This window comes from Planococcus citri, chromosome 2, assembly GCF_950023065.1.
Source record: "Planococcus citri chromosome 2, ihPlaCitr1.1, whole genome shotgun sequence".
Lineage (NCBI taxonomy): Eukaryota > Metazoa > Arthropoda > Insecta > Hemiptera > Pseudococcidae > Planococcus > Planococcus citri.
Genome location: NC_088678.1, coordinates 24167848 through 24187742, shown reverse-complemented (window position 1 = coordinate 24187742; position 19895 = coordinate 24167848). Strand labels below are relative to the sequence as shown.

General features: G+C 32.1%; 2 protein-coding genes across 9 annotated transcripts in view; one reads left to right on the top strand and one right to left on the bottom strand.

Moving 5' to 3' along the window:
- Window positions 1–14472, top strand: part of moody — a 52316-nt gene extending 37844 nt beyond the window's left edge. For 7 of the 8 annotated variants that reach the window (XM_065349263.1, XM_065349266.1, XM_065349265.1 and 4 more), the window contains 5 exons: window positions 5384–5511; window positions 5799–5952; window positions 6083–6279; window positions 7520–7663; window positions 13677–14472. In XM_065349263.1, coding sequence (XP_065205335.1) covers window positions 5384–5511; window positions 5799–5952; window positions 6083–6279; window positions 7520–7663; window positions 13677–13789 — 736 coding nt within the window. In that variant the 3' untranslated portion in view covers window positions 13790–14472. Of the gene's footprint in view, window positions 1–5383; window positions 5512–5798; window positions 5953–6082; window positions 6280–7519; window positions 7801–13676 lie in introns of all 8 variants that reach the window. The other variant, XR_010556825.1, reaches the window with a different exon arrangement.
- The window catches only part of LOC135835115 (uncharacterized), a 473170-nt gene that overhangs the window by 450909 nt on the left and 2366 nt on the right, over window positions 1–19895 (bottom strand). The gene's annotated exons all lie outside the window — the stretch shown is intronic.

Genomic DNA, 19895 nt, shown 5'->3' with positions numbered 1-19895 from the left:
TTGGGTGGGTTGCGAAAAAAAAGTTGAAAGATTTGGACCAAATTCAGTGGAAACCTTCATTTTGAGATGAAAGTTATTCAGAAAAAATTCCAACTGGGGGGAGAAGGTGTTTCTGGAAGGAAGATAATAGATCCTCAAAAAAAGGGGGCATTTTCGAAAAAATTGCGTTTTTTCCTCTTTTTTTCTACACAACCTGTTTTTGGGGAAAAAAAATCAGTCTCAACCATAAAAATCCAAGACCACTTTAAGTGTCACACTGACGTTAGCGGTTTAAAATTTAAAAATCACTTATTTTGTGGTACATAAATTTGTATTTTGGAAATTTTTTCTTCTCAAATGTTTGGCATTAATTATATGCCAAAACATCTAAACATGCCATTTCTGAAACTGGGGAAATATTTTGTAATACAACGGTGCCAATTTTTTGGTCATTATTCATAATTGCCATTTTCTAAAAACTGAAAAAAATTTATGAGTTTTTGGCTAGTTTTCTTAATTTTTTAAAAATGACCAACTTTTTCAAAAACATTTAAATTTGTTTAAAAATTACTCGTACAAACCGGCGCTACTTTTAAGCAAATTTTTGTGCTCAGTGACCTTTAATTAGGCAAAAAGAATGTCGTAAAATGAAACAGCTAACGAATCGATTTGCTGAAATTAGATTTGAGGGAATGAATTTGCCTTACCAAAAACCCCTCTTTCCAAAAGTGTACTCGATTCGTGACCTAATGTTTTTTTTCTCAAACAAATGGGAAGAGGAGCTTTTTTGTTAGCCTTCTTATTTTTTTGATTTTTCCAATTTTCGAAAAAATCAGATATCTAAAGGTGTTTCCCACATACCTACTAGTTCAAGGTCGCTAAGTCCGAATTAATTTCAATGAAAAAAGACAATTCTTGCCGAAAGGTGTCAATTTTTGAAATTTCGAGCTCATTTTCTTGCTCAGCGACATCATCAGATTATTAATAAAACGTCATAAATACATAGAAACATTTTCCCAAGCGAATTTTTGCTGAAATATTAGCTCAAAAATCGAAATGGCTCGGTTTGGTGAAATTCTGTCTACACGAATGAAATCGGCGAGTCAAAAAACTCTCCTAGCCGGAATTTCGACTAGATTTGCAATCAAATAGGCCTAAGTCTTTTTTTTCAAAAAAAATAAGAACAGTTGGTTTTACCTATTCTTATTCTGCAATTTCTTCTGTTCTCAAAAATAATCAGTTTGAAGGGTTTTCCTACTGATTCGAGGTCGCTCCGTCCGAATTTTTTCAAAAAAGAAAATCAATTTTTCAAATAATGATAAATTGGCGGTCGATTTTAAACTCACTTTTTAACTCATAAGGGAACCTCTGGACTCTCGAGGTGTCCACCTCCAACTTAACTACCTACCTAAATTGATTTTTTGATTCTTGAGTAATTTTTGAAATTTCAAAATTGACTATTTTTGGCGATTTATGTTTTTTTTATAACGTATAGGTAGATACTTATGTACTAAAAATGATGGAAATTAGTTCTGAAACTAATATCAGCGACTATCCTAACTGAATTTCATCATTTCTGGCCACCCCGGAGCCTTCGTCAGCGCAATTTTTGATTTTTCCAGAATTTTAAAATCTTTCTTGAAAGGGCAGAAATAAGTTTGGGGAGCTAAAAATCGAGTTGTGGCTTATGTATTCTCGGTCTGTTAAAAGGGTTTATCGACATTTCAGCTAATTTCCAGGTGAACACTTTTACTGAGTTTTTTTTGATCGGACGAAGAAAAAAATTCAAAAAATCAAAATTTTTCTGTTCATGGCTGCATCTTGTCTGAAATCAACCTTTCGAATCTGTATTTTACTATTTCATGCCATCTTAGAACCTTCAACGCGATTTTCATCGATTGCTCTAGAATTTTAAAATTTCTCCCGAAGAGCGTAGAAATTAACTTAGCTAGATAAAAATCGTGTTATTAATTATTCTCGACTTCGTTGAAGGGTTTGTCGTCATTTAATCCGACATCCAAGCGGACACGTCAAGTGCCTTATTTTGACAAAATTTTATAATCTCCAAAATTTTCTGTAGGAGAGAAGCTCTTACAATTTTGCAGAAACGGCTGGATCTATTTTTATTTTTCATTTTTTTGTCTAATACTAACCCCCTAAATTCACATTTTACCAATCTGAGCCATTCTGGATCCTCCAGTACGATTTTGGATTTCTCCAGAATTTTAAAATTTCCACAGAAGTTGTAAAAATTAATTTGGGTAATTTGGGTAACCAAAAATCGAGTTGTGGATTATTGTCAACCTTTTCAAATGATTTATCTACATTCAAACCGATTTTCAGGTGGACACCTCGAATGTGTCTTTTTACCCACGACAATTAGGTATGAGGAAAATTTTTTTTAAAATCAATATTTTCTTTTGAAAGGAAATCCTTAAAATTTGCATGAGTCACTGTTTCGAGCCATTCTGAAGCCTCCAGTGCGATTTTCGATTTCTCCAGAAGGCGTGGAAATTAATTTGAACAGCTGGGTAATTATGTATAAATCGTGTTGTGCACTGTTGTGGTTTATTCTCGACCTATTTTACGTGTTTATCCACATTTGGCTCGATTTTCGGACGGATACATCGAGTGTGTTTATTTGACCAGCATGTTTTGTAATCAAAAATACCCCAAATATCCTGGAGAAATCTAAAATCGCGGTGGAGTCCCCAGAATGGCAAAAAATGGGGAAATTCGGTTCAAGGGAGTTGATATTTCTGAACTAATTTCCATTATTTTTACCAAACAAGTATAAGTATAGGTACCTGTAAGGGGGGATTTGGACCTTTGAACCAACGATCTTTGAATTTAACCGATTACCAATCTTCAAACAATCTTCGAAACGAAATCAGTCACCAATCTTCAGACAATTCTTTGAAAACCAACAGTCAACCAAACTTCCCTCGAATAGCAAATGACAACTATCTCCTTAAATATTCAGAGGATCTCGAACCGTTTGCGAGGACAATAATAACCAAAATTGATCCAGTGATCTGTTGGATTGACTCGTAGATAATCACAATTTGATTCGTAGATAATCACAATTTGACTCTGTGTTGGTTCACCATATAATTCGATCAATAAAATTTACCTTTTGAACGTTTTCTCGAAATAACAATGTTAAATACACAATTCAGATCTCAAGTTTTCCTCGGAAAAACGAAATTAACACAATCCGAGCTTTGATATTACGTTTTTTTATTCAATTTGAGCATAAAAATCTTCTCAAAAATTAATACAAAAAGGATCCAACGAAAATTAACACAATAGCTTTTATCAACGAGATATGGAAAGATTATTCGCGTATTTTAATTCGATGTTCTTAATCAGGCCGAAAAGTGAATAATAAAATCAACAGTGGTTTTTTTTCTATTGCCAAATACGATTCCCGTCCATATTTTTGATATACCGTTAAATCACACGATGCGAGCTCCAGTTTTTTTTTGTTGCCTCAGCAGTTTCAAAGAATTTTTTTCCTTACATAAGCTAATTTTGTCTAATTATTGCCAAAGTCGATAACGGTATGTTTTTTGTAAATTCTCTTCGTAACAGTACCTTAAAGCCCGGAACGATGTCGTTCGTTTAAAAGCAATACCCGTTAGTAATCGGTTTCGCCAAATAAAACCCAAACCTGTTAGTTGTTACAATCACTTTTCATAAAACGATTATTTCAGTATCACTTATGCATCAGCACAGAAATTCTTATCAGTTGCATGAATATATGAATGGTTGCGCACGCTTATATGAGCGCGGGGGTGTGTGAGTGTGGGTGAGTCAGTATTCAAAAGCGTTAGCAATAGCGATACCAAAAGCGATACCAAAAGCGATAATAACGACATCGCTTCAAATAAACTTGTGAGAAAGTGATGTGAATAATTCTCTGATAAGAAAAACCTGTTACTAACAGTATCGTTAACAGTTTTGAAGCTATGTCGTTGTAACGATCAACGACATTGTTCTGGGCTTCAGACCTACTGAGCCAACTATTTTCTGGACTGTATCAATCCATGATCAGACCACCTTGTTGGAGATCTTATTCCTCTCCCTCGTGTTCTGGGGACCTTGCCAAAGAGAATTCCTTTTTCGATGTTTGTGTTATACCCACATTTCAAAGTCGTCAATTCTTCTTCGATCATCTTGCTTTGATGTCCAGGTCTCTGCTCCATATAAGAAAACTGGAAAAACTAGCATCCTGATTAGTCTCTTCCTCATTTTTATGGAGATTTTCTGGTTGGTGGTGACTTTTCTCAACCGACACATCACTGCTTTTCCAAGAGGCATTCTTCTTCTATGTAATTTCCTTGGCTGATCCTCCATCAGCATCTACAAGTGAACCCAAATAAATAAATGAGTTCATTTTTTCAAATTCATTCGGGGCTTTGGATTCTGGTAAGTATCCAGCTCTATCAACAACCATGACCTTGGTTTTCCTCACATTTATGAGGAGTCCCATGTCCTCACTGACCATCCTAACCAGCCTGATCAGTTCTGCCAGTTTCTCTTAATTTGTGGCTATTAAGGTGGTATCATTAGCGTAACAATTACACATCCAATTACACCCTACATGAGGTTGTGTTTTTTGATTAAAGCGATTAATTTTTATATTTCAGAGGGGTTGTCTGGAATGAAGTGAAGGGAGAGTTTTCATCTATTTGAAGAGCTGATTGGTCTCAGTGTAGATGGGACCAATAGAATAATAGGTGTTGGACAGATATGTGACCCATTCTGACAAAACCGACTATTTCAACAAAAAAAAGTTTCTGAAATAATGACGTTTAAAATGAATTTCAAAGGTTCAAAGATCAGATTTTTGAGGGGGAAAAAACATTTTAATGGTTAGTTTTGTCAGAGCAGGTCACATATGGGTTCAGATGAGCAAAATTGGCATGATGGTTTAGGGGCTTCTAAGTAAAGGTGGTTGTGTATGATTTTGGTGTGCCCAATTCTTAGTCGTGTCAAGATGACTTCTTCAAGTCTGTTCAAGTGGGAGAGGTTTTTCCAAGGATGAACTGATTTTTTATGTTGAAAGAACTTGGTAGCTGTTTGTTGGGACCAGAAATTTTGCCAATTTATGTATATATTTTGTGTGAAAACAGATTTGATGTCATTAGCTGTGATGATAGTAAGGGGGGAAAGAGTAGTTGCATATTTTGCTCAAGTATCAACAGTTTCGTTTCCAGTGATCCCAATGTGGCTGGAAACATACAAAAACTGAATAATAAAGTAGGAACTTTGTAGCTCAAGTAGTTTTTTAATGGATATTTTGAACAATAGGGTGATCATAAAATGGATTTTATATAGAAATCAATGAACTTAAGGAATCACTTAATGTTTTCACGACTTTTTAAATTTCTGTTTCCAGGTACGTGATGATCGCACATCATACCATGTACAGTAGAATATACAAGCCAATAAATGTCGTAGCTATGGTTATATTTTGTATAATATTCAGTTTTGGAATGCAGTTACCTACACTTTTTGGAATTTGGGGTATGTTGCAGTTCATCGTATCTCTGATAATTTTACAATATTATCGTATCGTTTTGGTCTTATTTAATGGTATAGTGCTACCGTTGGACATTTGGACCTAAAAGATTGTGCTGTCCAGTGAGCATTGGCAACGTGACCAACTTACAATTAGTCTACCAACATGACCATAAATTTTTATATTTTTCCTATCTACCTATAAATAATACAGTGTTGTACTCGTATAAATATTATAAGCTCAATTCTCAAAGTATATACATCCAGTTGTATACCTATATTTGAAATTGCAGGAAAATACCAGTACCACAGCACATTAGGGACTTGTTCTATTAGTGAAGATGAACGAGGACATTCGTCGAAAGTCGTACTATTTGCAATGGGATTCGTAGTACCATGCGTCATCATTATATGCTGCTACACGCGAATATTTTGGGTTGTTCACAGGTAAGTAAACACCAAAAACTGAACACAATGGAAATGGAATATTAATACCTAATCGAGTTTTGTATACTCGTAATATGTGTTAGTTGGTTTCTAAACGAAAATTTTCATTCGCTTTTTGTTTTGTACACAGCTCAGAGATGAAAATGACACAGCACGCTTTACGCACTTCGAATAATAACACAGATACCGGTAAAGCCAGAGAAACGAAACGTAAACGTAACGAATGGAGGGTTACGAAAATGGTGTTGGCCATCTTCCTATCATTTTTAATTTGCTACTTGCCCATAACTATAGTGAAAATAGTAGATCGAAAAGTTGAATGTTTATGTAAGTATAGGTCACTTTGATGAAATAATTCTAAAAATAGATAAATGAAAATTTCATACGAAGGATTGTACACTGTGGAGTGGAAATATAAGTAGGTATTTGTGTCCCTACGCGAAGCAACGACCCCGGATATAAACCAGAGAGTTGTGTAGGTTGAAAATATCTCTCCCCTTGTATAATTGAAATACTTGTTGCGGAAAAAATTTCATAAATATGATATTTTTTTGCTTTTTTTTTCTTCCTAAATGGTAAATTAAATATCTGCTCTTTGAAAAATCATTGTTATTTTCTCGTAATAAAACGCTAAAGAATTTTTATTTCCGAATGGCGAAAAAATTCCAACATACTTTTGGTTCGGATCTGCGCTACCTACCAGTTCGAATGTATTTTATTGTACGACAAAGCATCTGGAAAAATGTTTTAATTACGATGGCAAAAGGAGGTTTAATTTTCTTTCGAATAATTCGCGATGTGTTGGCGTTTTTCTTCTTTGAGAAACGTTCAATTAGTTTACAGTGTGTGTGTGATGATAGCGAATGTTTGAGCGAGGATTGCTCTCGATTACACGTTTCGTAAAATGAACTTATAAATTTACCTCGTACGAGTTTACTGAATGAAAAAGTTGTACGAGATTTGTTCTCATTCTTGGTAGAGACGCCTTCGCACTTCGCAGGTAAACTTACCCACTTGTAGATTATTTTTTCGTTGATATTAAATTCCTGTTTCCTGGTACACGAGACGAGTAATGAGCGTTGGTGGATCCCATTGAGCTTCTTCGAGCTTAACTCGGTGTATTTTTGGATGCGATGGTACGAGAGATGCTCTAGATTTTCCGGATGCTTTGTTTGCAAATATTGTTTAGTTTGTATTCGCGACGAGATGAGCTTTTTCGTCTCGAAAATTTACGGTACACTTACCTAAGCGTTTGTTTTAAGTGGGTATGATTGATTTCGATTATTTGGATATTTATGCAGAGGATTATAAATGTTTTTACATTTTATATCAAGGTTTGAGAAAAAATTAGCTTATTATCATACAAATCTATGTGTTTCGAAGAAAAGCACGCTGAAAATTTCGATTTCTCCCACGTACCTAAGTGTTCGTTCTATCTCGATACAGATATATCACGTAGAATTGATATTTTTTACTACAACAACCAACTTATAGCTGAATTTAAATCTTTAGGTAGGTACCTATCTATTTATAACGAATGATAAAAACGGTTAAAAATTTGTTACAGCTTGGCATATAATATCGTACGTGATGCTGTTCATGTCGGCCTGCATAAATCCAATAATATACGTGATTATGAATAAACAATACCGTAAAGCGTATGGAAACGTGCTTAGGTGCAGAGCCGCTCAATTTTTCACTCCTAGCTCAGGTAATTCGCTTCCACTGTAACAAAATATCTACCTAGCTGCCTGCAGTGCCTGCAAAACAGGATGTCGTGTTGTTTTACTACTCGTGTACCTATTTAAAAAAAGATGTGATATAAAAAATAACTACCCGTAATCGAAGGTACGTGAAATATCGAATGTAGTATTTTGTGGTCGCACATCCGTACTTCGCACACTAACCGGCTATGTACCTAGCTAAAGCTATATACCTGGATGCTGCAAACATTACTATGAATTGGGATCACGATGGAATCATTATTCATCACTTTGATAGTCGATATTTGTACTAACTCGAACGCTTGTAAAATTATGTGCTTTTGTGACCGAAGATGTGTAAGCTGGATACACGATTCACTAACTCGAGATACGACAGTGCGACACTCAACAAAGGCTATAATGCTATAAATAATGTACCTACTTTAGGGTGGATCGGGGAAGAACAGTCGAAGGATTATGGCCAAATTCATTGGAGTCTCTCATTTTGAGTTGAATGTTGCTCAGAAAAATTATTAACTCTGGAAGTATCTCTGGCGAGGATGTGATGGGTTCTCAAAAGAGGATGCTTTTTTGAAAAATCATGGTTTTTTGCTCTTGTCCCTATCCAACCCAACCTGGTTTTTGAAAAATTGTTCAGTTCCCAAAGATAGCATTTGAGATTCTCTATCGACCTAGACTATTTCCCCAAAATTCAAGGCCAGTTTTAAGATTCTACTCAGCGATTAGAAATTTGGGTAAATCTTATTCTCGAAAATTTTGCATCAATTATGCTGAAACATCAAAAGATAAGTAAGTGTAATTTCAGAAATTGAGAGAATATTTTGGAACATAGTTTATTAGTTTTGAATTTTTTGAAATTGGAAATCATAACCATGCTCCTGAAGATAAGACAAGATGTTATACTATAGAAAAATATGGAGTGGAACAGTTGAGTTTGAAAAGGACAAAATAATGCAAAGAAGTCGGAAAATTCACAGAAATACAGAATGCACTATTGCAATATATTCTAGAAAACATCAAGAATCACTGGAATGAAATTACCTCATGTTCAATCTGCTGAAACAATCTGACTAGATTATTCTGTGCCCAGCCTAATTAACCCAAATGAAAGCTCAAAACACATACCTACCTACTAACACGAAGTTCTCTCGATTCATTCAGAAAAAAGCGTAATTTTCCGAAGGAATCAAGCCGTGTGCGGGAACATGAAAAAAAAAAATGAACAGAAGGTTCAAAATTAGTTGTAAAAATTTCAAATGCTCAAAACTGAACTTCCTCAGACCATTTTTTTTTTTTTTTAATTATTTTTTCAACAAGCTAATTTTCAAAATCGGATCTCAACTTAGCGAGATGGTGTGGATTTAATTATGATTTATTTTTCTGATACGCTTCTCTAACTTGAGTATATTTTCTGCAGAAAAATAATAGAAAAATTGGATTTTCCTTTTCAAGGGAAATTTACTTAGGTATTTAAATCATGGCTACCTAATTCGATTACAAACTATCATTGATAGGAATTGTACAGGATTTTTTGCTAGTTCTTAAAAGTTTGAAGGATGTCTGAAACAATTTCAATAAGACGTTATCAGTGTAACAAGAATTAGCGATCAGTATCTTAAAATTTTTAGACGAACGTAATCCCACACAAAAATAAAATTTATGACAAAATTACCAGTAAGTAATTCATCAATAATTACTTAATTAGACCGCCAATTTTCTGAATATTTCAAGTACATATTTCACTGAACTTGCCACAGTTACGTATTTACCAGTACTTTAACATAAATTACTGCGTTACCTACCTAGTAGTTTACTGAAATATACGCCCTCACAGAAAAATACTACTAGTTTTTTTTCACTAGTATGTATTTTCGTATTACTAGTTTTCTACTACTAGTTAAACCACTAGTAGTACTAGAAGTTTCCAACTAGTAGTAGAAAACTAGTAATACGAAAATACATACTAGTAAAAATTACTACTAGTACATACATGTACTACTAGTATTATCACTAGTAGTATCATCATACTTCATACTGGTAGTTTATTTCAAGGATTAGAGGAGCACGCCACCACTCGTGGTTGACTACTAGGGGTTTAAAGTAAAATATTAAGGTTGATCAAACAAATTTTTTTTCAATTTTCAAAATTTTTTTGCAATGTATTTTAACAGGAATAAACAAAAACGATGATTTATTAATGTTTTTCATTTTTTTAAATGAATTTTTTCAATTTTTTTCAAATTTAGTGCATACCTAGGCTAATAAATTAATAATATTTTACTCATGATTACCCAAACTTTGATTGTAACTAATTTCATACTTGGTTATGAAAATTTTTTTAAATAGCGATTGGAAAAGCGATTTTTTTCTATTAAGTACTCATTTTTTCCCGTTACTCTCCCCTCCCCTCCCCTCCCCCTCGGAGGGGGCTGGTGCCTCGAAATTTTTTTTTCATTTTTCAACTGGAATTTGAGTTTTATTCTTAAAAATTAACTTTTTTCCGGTCCTCTTCTCTCCCCTCCCCCCTCGGAGGGGGCTGGTGCCTCGCAATTTTTTTTACCTACTTATTTGTTTATTTATTTATTTATTCATTTTTTTTGTATTTATTGAGCTCCCAGAAATGAAGTTGTAATCAATTTTCAGATTGATTTCAATCATTACCCATAACTAGATAATTTTGACAGGACCACAATTGAAATTTTTGTAATTAGGTAGGTAGATATTTAAAAAGTAAAAGCTATACCTAGTATCATCAAAAAAATCAAACCTGTCCAAATCAAAAAAACGAAAAAAAGAAAGATCGAAGACATTTGAAATTTTAAAAAGGGGTGACTTGAATAACAATTTTTAAAAAGTTCAGTAAATAGGTATCTATTATGTGATAGAATAATAATAAAAAAAATTTCAATAGGTACAGTGTTTCCACATTTATAATTTTTTGACCTATGGTTTTTTAGCTTTTCAAACAAAATTGACAAATTTTTGCTCCTAGAAAACTAGTTGGTTTTTCGAATACTATTAGTACTTCTAATAACTACTAGTAAATTTGAATTTGAACTTGTAGTTTTTGCAGAATTCTACTAGTGAAATAAAAGTGATTTTACTTACTACTAGTACTTCCAAAATACTACTAGTGCACATAAATTTACACTTGTAGTTTTTGCGAAATACTACTAGTAAAATAAAAGTGATTTCACTTACTACTAGTACTTCTAAAATACTACTAGTGAACATGAATTTAAACTAGTAGTTTTTGCCAAATACTACAAGTGAAGTAATTTACTAGTAGTATTTTTGAAATACTACTAGTGAATTACAAGTATACTAGTAGTTTTTGCAAATACTAGTAGTATTTTTCCGTGAGGGACCACCGTTTGAGAGTTTGCAGAATTTAGCAAAATCTAGACCCACCAATGATTTACCAAAATTTACTACATAGTAGGTAGGTACCTAATTACCCAAAAAGTTACCGGTTATTTACTAAAAAAAAAAAAAAACATTAAAAGAACTGTAATTTGTACAAAAAGAAAATAGCCAGAAAAAATTCCAATATTATCCTACAAAAAAAAAATACCACCAATTCACGACTAAAAAAGCAGTAATTTACTTCCAAAAAATACGAGTAATTTACCGAAAAAAATACCTACAAGTAATTTACCGAAAAAAATGACCAGTAATTTACTAAAAAAAAAATGAGTAATTTTCAATTCAATTCAATTTAATGATAATTACATATAGGTACTTAATTCAAGCAATGATAAATAAATCGACAAAATTCGAATACAGTAGACTCCCGATTATCCGATCAAAAAAGTGCATCCGAAGTCTTCCGATTAACCGACCAAAAAAAATCGGATAACGTTTTTTTATCCGACTAATGCTGAATTTTCGATCAAATTCATGTCAAATCACAGTTTTTGTCTTATATAACACATATACTAAGCATGACCAGTCATTTCTATTGCAATGCAAGTTACAGTATCACCAACATGCACTCTTTTTGATAAAAAAATTGACGAATCGGATTATAGTTGACTGGTAAAACAAGAAAAAACCAAAAACATGTATATTTTTACCAAAAAAAAAAAAAAAAATAGCCATAAAATCTGTACCAGTATTTTACTAAAAAAATTTTTTACAGAAAAAATTACTAGTAATTTACTACTACAAAAAAAACATCAATTCACGACCAAAAAAATAGTAACTTACCCCCAAAAAATTACCAGTAATTTATCAAAAATAGATAATTATTGCCAGTGATTTAGGTAAGTACCAAAAATACCAGTATTTTACCTAAAAAAAATTCAATTTTTTTACAAAAAACCATCTCTAATTTAGGTATACCTATCAACAAAAAAAAATCCACTGGTTTATTTAAAATTACTTTGTCAAAAATGATCACATTACTTATCAGTAATTCATTAAATATTGTAAATTAGTTGTGAGTTGTTATTTTCTAAAAATTAATGCCTTTAATGAAAACTACACAGATTTTTTTCATTTTCAAAAGTGTGACGAAATGTCATCTGAAAGTAGGTAGATAATTGTTGAAAGTTTTACTTTACCCAAAAATTGATTTGATGGTCTTCAACATTACATTGATTAAATATTGTAGATATTGACTCAATTTCAACATTGTCCAGGTACCATAATTTTTGGCATTGCTCTATAATTTCAACGCTGATGAAACATTACTCATCATATTGATCAATTTACCATACATTAACAATTCAACATTCAACATTACTTAGGTACCTAATCATCACGATTAACATTGCCCATCATAATCAACAACATTAAATAAAAATCAACATGCTTGATTATAAACTTTAACATTGCCTAAATATCATCTTCGACACTGCTTAAAAATTCATAATATCAAATACCTACTTATAAATTGTGCTGACTGTATAAGTAGGTATACCCATTATGATCTTCAACATTGTTTGGACTTCAACAGACACCGAACATCAACATTTACCTGAGTATTGCGATTTTTAACATTGCTTAAATTCCAAACATTGACTAAAAATTAGGTAGAACTGATCTGGCATTAAAATTCCCTCTGATCAACTAGTTTGAAATTTTTTTTAAATGACAAATCATAAGGTACTTGAAACCTTATCCGTATCAACAGAAATTAAATATATATTTTTTTTAATGTTCAAAATGAAACATTATAATGACTCAAATGTTTGAAAACTTTGCTCTGAAGATATATCACAATATACGTATAACATTTGCTCGATCCTTTAATTTGTAGGGACTGCAAACCAATAATTTACACTTGTGCTATTTTATGGATCAACTTAAACGAAACACGCTGAGCTGTATTTATTTCATTATTTGAATTGGGGTTTTTATTGTTGTAAAATACATAATAATTAAAGTATTTTCAAGTGAACTGGAAAAAATATTGGGTAAAAAGTGAACGTGGTTCTCTTCTAGTTCAGGTAAGCCTGCCATGGATGAAGAGGAGGGCAGGGGAAAGCAATTTAGGTTTCAGTTCGATTACGATTTTGGCAGTTGAAAATTTGAAGACTTGAGAATTTTTACCTCATTAGGTAATTGTTGAAGGCATGAAAATGTTGACGGATTTTTTTTTAAAGTCATTTGACAACTACCTAATTTGATGTTCATGCTGTACCTACGAGTTGATCATTCGAGATCCTACCTCGTGTAGGTTGTTAATTTATGCTTAAAAAAGGAAATTATATTTGTTGAAAATTGACTCGAACTACATTGTTTGTTTACTTCACAAAATATTATACGCTTTGTGCAATCGCCTTATAGTCAAAGATAACTTTATTAAAACTTGTCTAATGAAAATTGGCGGCTATTTTCAATTTAGTAAAATACCTACATGTTCACTTTTTACCACAACAACATTGTAAAGCTGAAAATCACTATATTTAAACATAAACTTACATACAATTAGGTAGTAAGAATTCTTGAAATTTATCAATGGTGATTTTACTAACGAGTGTTGTTCATTTTCAGCCAGAAGACCTGCAGAAGAGCAGCCAAGTAAAACAATGATGTCTCAAGTATCAGTCAGTATGATTCCAATGAACGCGATTGATCAAGATAAACACGCAGTAATCAAGAATTAATCGTTGATTGAAAATATATATTAGGCTGAAAATTAGTACCATTTTAAATTAATTGTTGTACCATAACTGTGTAAATATTCCATTATTTTTGGCATTTATTTGTACCTGAGTATTTTGATAAGTTTTTTAAAAACGTGAATTGAATATCAATAATATGAGTGTCATTTGTCAAATTGTCTTCCAAATTTTGTTTTTAATTTTTTTTTATGAACTGACTGAGTGGAGTAATTAGTTTGGATGAATCAGTTTTTAAATACGACCCTAATTTTAAAACTTTCAATTTTTAAAAATGCATTTCGAATACATCTTCTACATTAACATTCCATAAATTGATTAAATGCAAAGTCCTTGTCATTTATTTGGTTTTTTTTTTAGTGAAATGTTTTTAATTAGGTATATGTAATTTATTTATTTATGTATTTACTTATGGTCAAATTATTTTCCTCTTTATTTAGCTGGTTTTGTTTGAAACCTATCAGAAACCTTCGAATTACCACCGTATTTTTGTATAATTTAGTCGAGACGGATTTTTATTTTAATTAAGTAGGATATTTTGCGTTGTCTAAAAGTAGATATAATTGAATTTCATGTTGTATTTGTGTTTGTATTTGCTCGTAATTATTTGCAGTACTGGAGCAAGTAGTCTGCTCTTTGCTCAATAAAAATCTTCAATTTGTTCACGATTTATTGAATCTTTCTTTTTTTTTTTTGTTATCCCCTCTTCAAGTTTTTTTCAACGCGAAGAATCCATTTCCGGGGTTGGTTCAGTCTAAAAGTTGAAATTTTTCTCTATGATGAAGCTTTTTACAAAAAAGTTCAACTTTCAGGTGTAAAAATGCAATTTCGAATGAAATAAATGAGCTTTTCGTAATCAGCGATGCCTAATTAGTTATTATCGACTCATCGTACGCCCTATTGGCTTTTCATTGAGGCAGAAAGCTCAATTTTTAAGGTATGACTGTGGCGCTATCAGGCTATCTGTAATGTAAAAAGTGAACCAACTGCTTAAAAAGAGAACTAATTTTGAGGTGTCACTTTCAAAATCGACTCAAATGTGAATAAACTCGTTAAACAGGTCGAGTGTAATATACAACTCGATTTTTAGCTGCCCAACTTAATATTCACGCCTTCTGGAGCAAATTCAAAATTCTGGAGAAATTGAAAATCGCACTGGAGGCTCCAGAATGGCTGGAAATTGTAAAATTTGGATTGGGGGGGGGGTTAGTTTTGGACAAAATACAGCGATTCGCGTGAATTTCAAAAATGTCCACACAAACGGGAAACTTTTGATTTTTTGAATTTTTTAATTTTGAAAAAAGCTGGTCAAAACGCCACTTTTGAGGTGTCACTCTCAAAACCGGCTCAAATGTGGATAAACTCGTTAAACAGGTCGAGTGTAATATACAACTCGATTTTTAGCTGCCCAACTTCATATTCACGCCTTCTGGAGCAAATTCAAAATTCTGGAGAAATTGAAAAATCGCGCTGGAGGCTCCAGAATGGCTGGAAATTGTGAAATTTGGATTTGGCTAATTAATATTAGTTTTGGGACTTATTTTTACCATTTTTACTGATCAAGAACGTACTTTTTTTTAAAAAAACATAAATCGCCAAAAACAGTCAATTTTGAGTTTTCAAAAATTCGCCAAAAATCAAAAAATAAACTTGGGCAGCTGAAAATTTTGTTTTGGGGGTTTTAGACTGTCTATGCTCTTTCCAAAAATTGCGGTCCCGTTCGAATCGTAGTATTACCTACATTTCAAGAGGTTCCCTTGTCAGCTTTCTTTTTCAAAATTTTCAAAAACTCGTAAAAAATCCAAATATAGGTATGAACTTTGGCTTCTGAATTTTTGTTTACAGGAGTTTCAGGACATGCTCTCTCGACCTTGAAATGCAGAAAAATTTTGGCGGATATACATTTATATGGGAAATATATAATCGAACGATAAAAAAGGATGGTTAGCACGATAACCATTTGAACGATAAAACATGGCTTAGTAACGATAGTTTAGATGGTAAGCACAGCATTTTTGAACTATTGAAAAAGGTTGTTAGCCCGATAATTTTCATTGATAAACACGATATTTTTCATTGATTAGCACGATATTTTTCATTGACAAAAGAAAACGCTGGCACACAGTGGAACAGATTCATTTTTTAGGGTGTCAAAAATCATATTTCAGAAATGAATGCAAATTTGGACGTCAATCTTTTTGATACATAGGTATTTTGAGGCACTGAATTCATTTTTGTCGTTATTTTGGTTCGAACCTCAAATGGGGGTCCCAGGAGAAGGGTGCAAACTGCAAGGGGGTGATATTTTGGAAGAGTCGAGTGACGGGGTATCAATATTTACATTTTTTGGGCTCCACAATTCATTTTTGACGTTATTTTGGTTCGAAACCCAAATGAGGCTCCAGAGGGGGGGGGGGGTGCAAAGGCCATCGAATAGGTAAAAAAATAGAATTTTTCGTAATTTCATTAAAAATCTGTGATTTTTCCAAGTCCATTACAGGAGAATCGGGACATTTCGAGAAAAAGTATTAGGCTCAGGTGAAAATTTACCGAATTTCCACTCTCCCTTGGCAGCAAAATCCATTCCATTGGGTCAAAAACATAAACGAGGTCGTCCGACGTTATCTCGTGAAGCTTTATTGAAATAGGCATCTACCAGAACACTTCATTTTTTATTCTCTCGCAAAAATCTTATACTTTTTGGCGTTCGTTTATCCTCATTTATCGTGGGCATCACTTATTTATCGTTCATTTATCCTTATTTATCGTGGACATCACTTATTTATCGTTCATTCTGTCAAAAACTTCTCGTGGAAATTGTTTATTTTTTATTGTTCTTACTATCATATTTATCGTGGATACCACTTAATTTATCGTTCGTTTTTTAAGAAATCGTGCAATACATTTTTTTATTGTGAAATACACTTTTTTATCGTGCAATCCTCTTTCTCATCGTGAATACTTATTTATCGTGATAACCCCCTTTTTTAAAGTAACGATAAATTGCACCCATTTATTAAATATTGTAAATTACTATTTATTTTCTAAAAATCAATGCCATCAATGAAAACTATACTCACAGTTTTTTTTTTTTTTTTTCATTTTCAAAAATCTGACAAAATGTCTGAAAATAGGGTAGATGATTTTTGAAAGTTTTACCCAATAGTTAAAAACATTGATTTGATGGTCTTCTAGGTACATTACGTTGACTAAATATTGTAGATGTTGACTCAATTTCAACCTTGTTCAAGTACCATAACTTTTAGCATTATTCTAATTTCAACGCTGACGAAACATTACTCATCATTATTGATCAATTTACCATAACCCTACATCAACATTCAGGATTACTTACCTAATCATCACGATTAACATCGCCCATCATAATCTTTACTTCAACATTAAATAAAAATCAACATAGCTTAATTAATTATAACCTTTAACATTGCCTAAGTGTAAGTATACGAGTATCATCTTCGACACTGCTTAAAATTCATAATATCGAATAATTATCAATTAGGTAACTATGCTGACTGTGTACATATAAGTAGGTTTAGGTATATCCATTATGATTTTCAACATTTGTTTGGACTTCAACAGAGACCTGATATTAACATTGACCTGAGTATTGTGATTTTTAACATTGCTTAAATTCAGGCCCGGACCCACCCACCGAGTTACCGAGAAAATCTCGGTGGGCCGCAACGTTTTTGGGCCGATGAGGTAAAAACTGGGCCACTTAAAAAAATTCTGAATGAATTTTTATGCTCAGTGTCTTGCACTTTAAAAATGAGGAGAAAAAAATTTGGCAGATTAATTGAAGAGCCCAAAATTAGGGGGCTGAAATGGGATATCTCGGTAGACCACGTGTTCAATGGGTCCGGCCCTGCTTAAATTTGAAACATTGACTAAAAATTAAGTAAAACTGCTGATCTGGCATTAAAATTCCCTCTGATGAACTAGTTGAAAATTTCTTTAATGACAAATCAACTTGAAATTATATCCGTATCAACAGAAAAAAACATCTTGCGCAGTTCGCAAGATCAACCGACTTTGCTCTAAATATACCCCAGTAATTTACCAACATTTATCTCAGTAATTTACCAGACATTACTTAAAAATTTACCAATTTATCAAAATGCGCGGAAGTACCCAAATTTACCGATTTAATGAATACGAAAAGTCGAAAACATCGACAAAATAAAATAGTCAATCATAAGTAGCCATCATATTACACTTTTATGAAATTGATTTTCAAATAAAAATTAGCGTACTTATGAAGACGTAACCGTCATATTACAAGTGGAATAATATATCAGGAAAATTGTTGACAAAAAACAAAATTATTACCGAAATTTACCAATTTACCGAAATTTACCAATTTACCGAAATTTAGCTATTTACCAAAATTTACCAATTTACCAAAATTTACCAATTTACCCTATTTACCGACATTTACCTATTTACTGAAACTTACCTATTCACCAAAATTTACCTATTTACCGAAATTTACCAATTTAGCAATTTACCAAAATTTACCAATTTACCAAAATTTACTGATTTACCAAAATTTACCGATTTTCCAAATTTTACCATTTTACCAAAATTTACCTATTTACCAAAATTTACCTATTTACCAAAATTTACATATTTACCAAAATTTACCAATTTACCTAAATTTACCGATTTACCAAAATTTAGAGGTTTTTAATGGCTTAATTTCTATCCAGAATTGAAATTTAGCTATTTACTGAAATTTACCAATTTACCAAAATTTACCAATTTACCAAAATTCACCAATTTACCAAAATTCACCAATTTACCAAAATTTACCAATTTACCAAAATTTACAGATTTACCAAAATTTACCGATTTACCAAAATTTACCAATTCACTAAAATTTACGAATTTATCAAAATTTATCAATTTACCAAAATTTACCATTTTACCAAAATTTACCAATTTACCAAAATTTACCAATTTACCAAAATTTACCAATTTACCAAAATTTACCAATTTACCAAAATTTACCAATTTACTAAAATTTACCAATTTACCAAAATTTACCGATTTACCAAAATTTACCGATTTACCAAAATTTACAAATTTATCAAAATTTACGAATTTACCCAAATTTATTAATTTACCAAAATTTACAACTTTACAAAAATTTACGAATTTACCAAAAATTACCCCAGCAATTTACTAACATTTACCTCAGTAATTTACCAGACATTACCCACTAATTTACCAATTTTCCATTTTACCAAAAATTACCCTAGCAATTTACCAACATTCACCTCAGTAATTTACGAGACATTTCCTCACTAATTTACCAATTTTTTACCGAATTTTAATTACCCCAGTAATTTACTGTCAAAGGTTTTTACCAATTTACCAAACTTTACCAATTTACCAAAAATTACCCAAGCAATTTACCAAAATTTTCGACCAACTTTAATTACGAGTAATTCACCAAAAATAACTTATCATTTTATTTACTAAAAATTACTATTAATTAACAAAAAAAAAAAATTATCAAAATTTACTGGCTATTTACCAAAAACTTAATGTTTTTTGTTAAAACAAAAATTACACTAGAAATTTTTGAAAAATTTTGATTTTTTATGGCAAAAAAATTTTGGACGGATAAAATTAACAAAAAAATTAACAAAAAAATCAACAAAAAATTTTCTCCTCTTGACTCGCGCGGGATTCGAACACCCGACCTTCGGCGTACCAATCTGCAACCTACACACCCTAACCACCCCATCTGTTTGTTGGGGGTGAGCCGTTTGCGAGATATAAGGGTTTACACAAATTTCTGCTTATCCATAACGTTGAAACACACTTAAACGTTCATATCTCGTAAACGGCTGAACCGATTTCGACCAAATTAAAAATTTCTCTAGTTCAGTATCAAAGCAATATTTTGCCATCATCAGTTTCGACTTAAAGTTCGGAGCTTTTGAGTTCAGCGTGACACAAATTTATACATAAATTGATATATAAATAAATAAATATATATATAAACTTATCTCGTTTTGCGCCATATGTCTTATCGTGATCAGCACACTTCAAAACGTCAAGA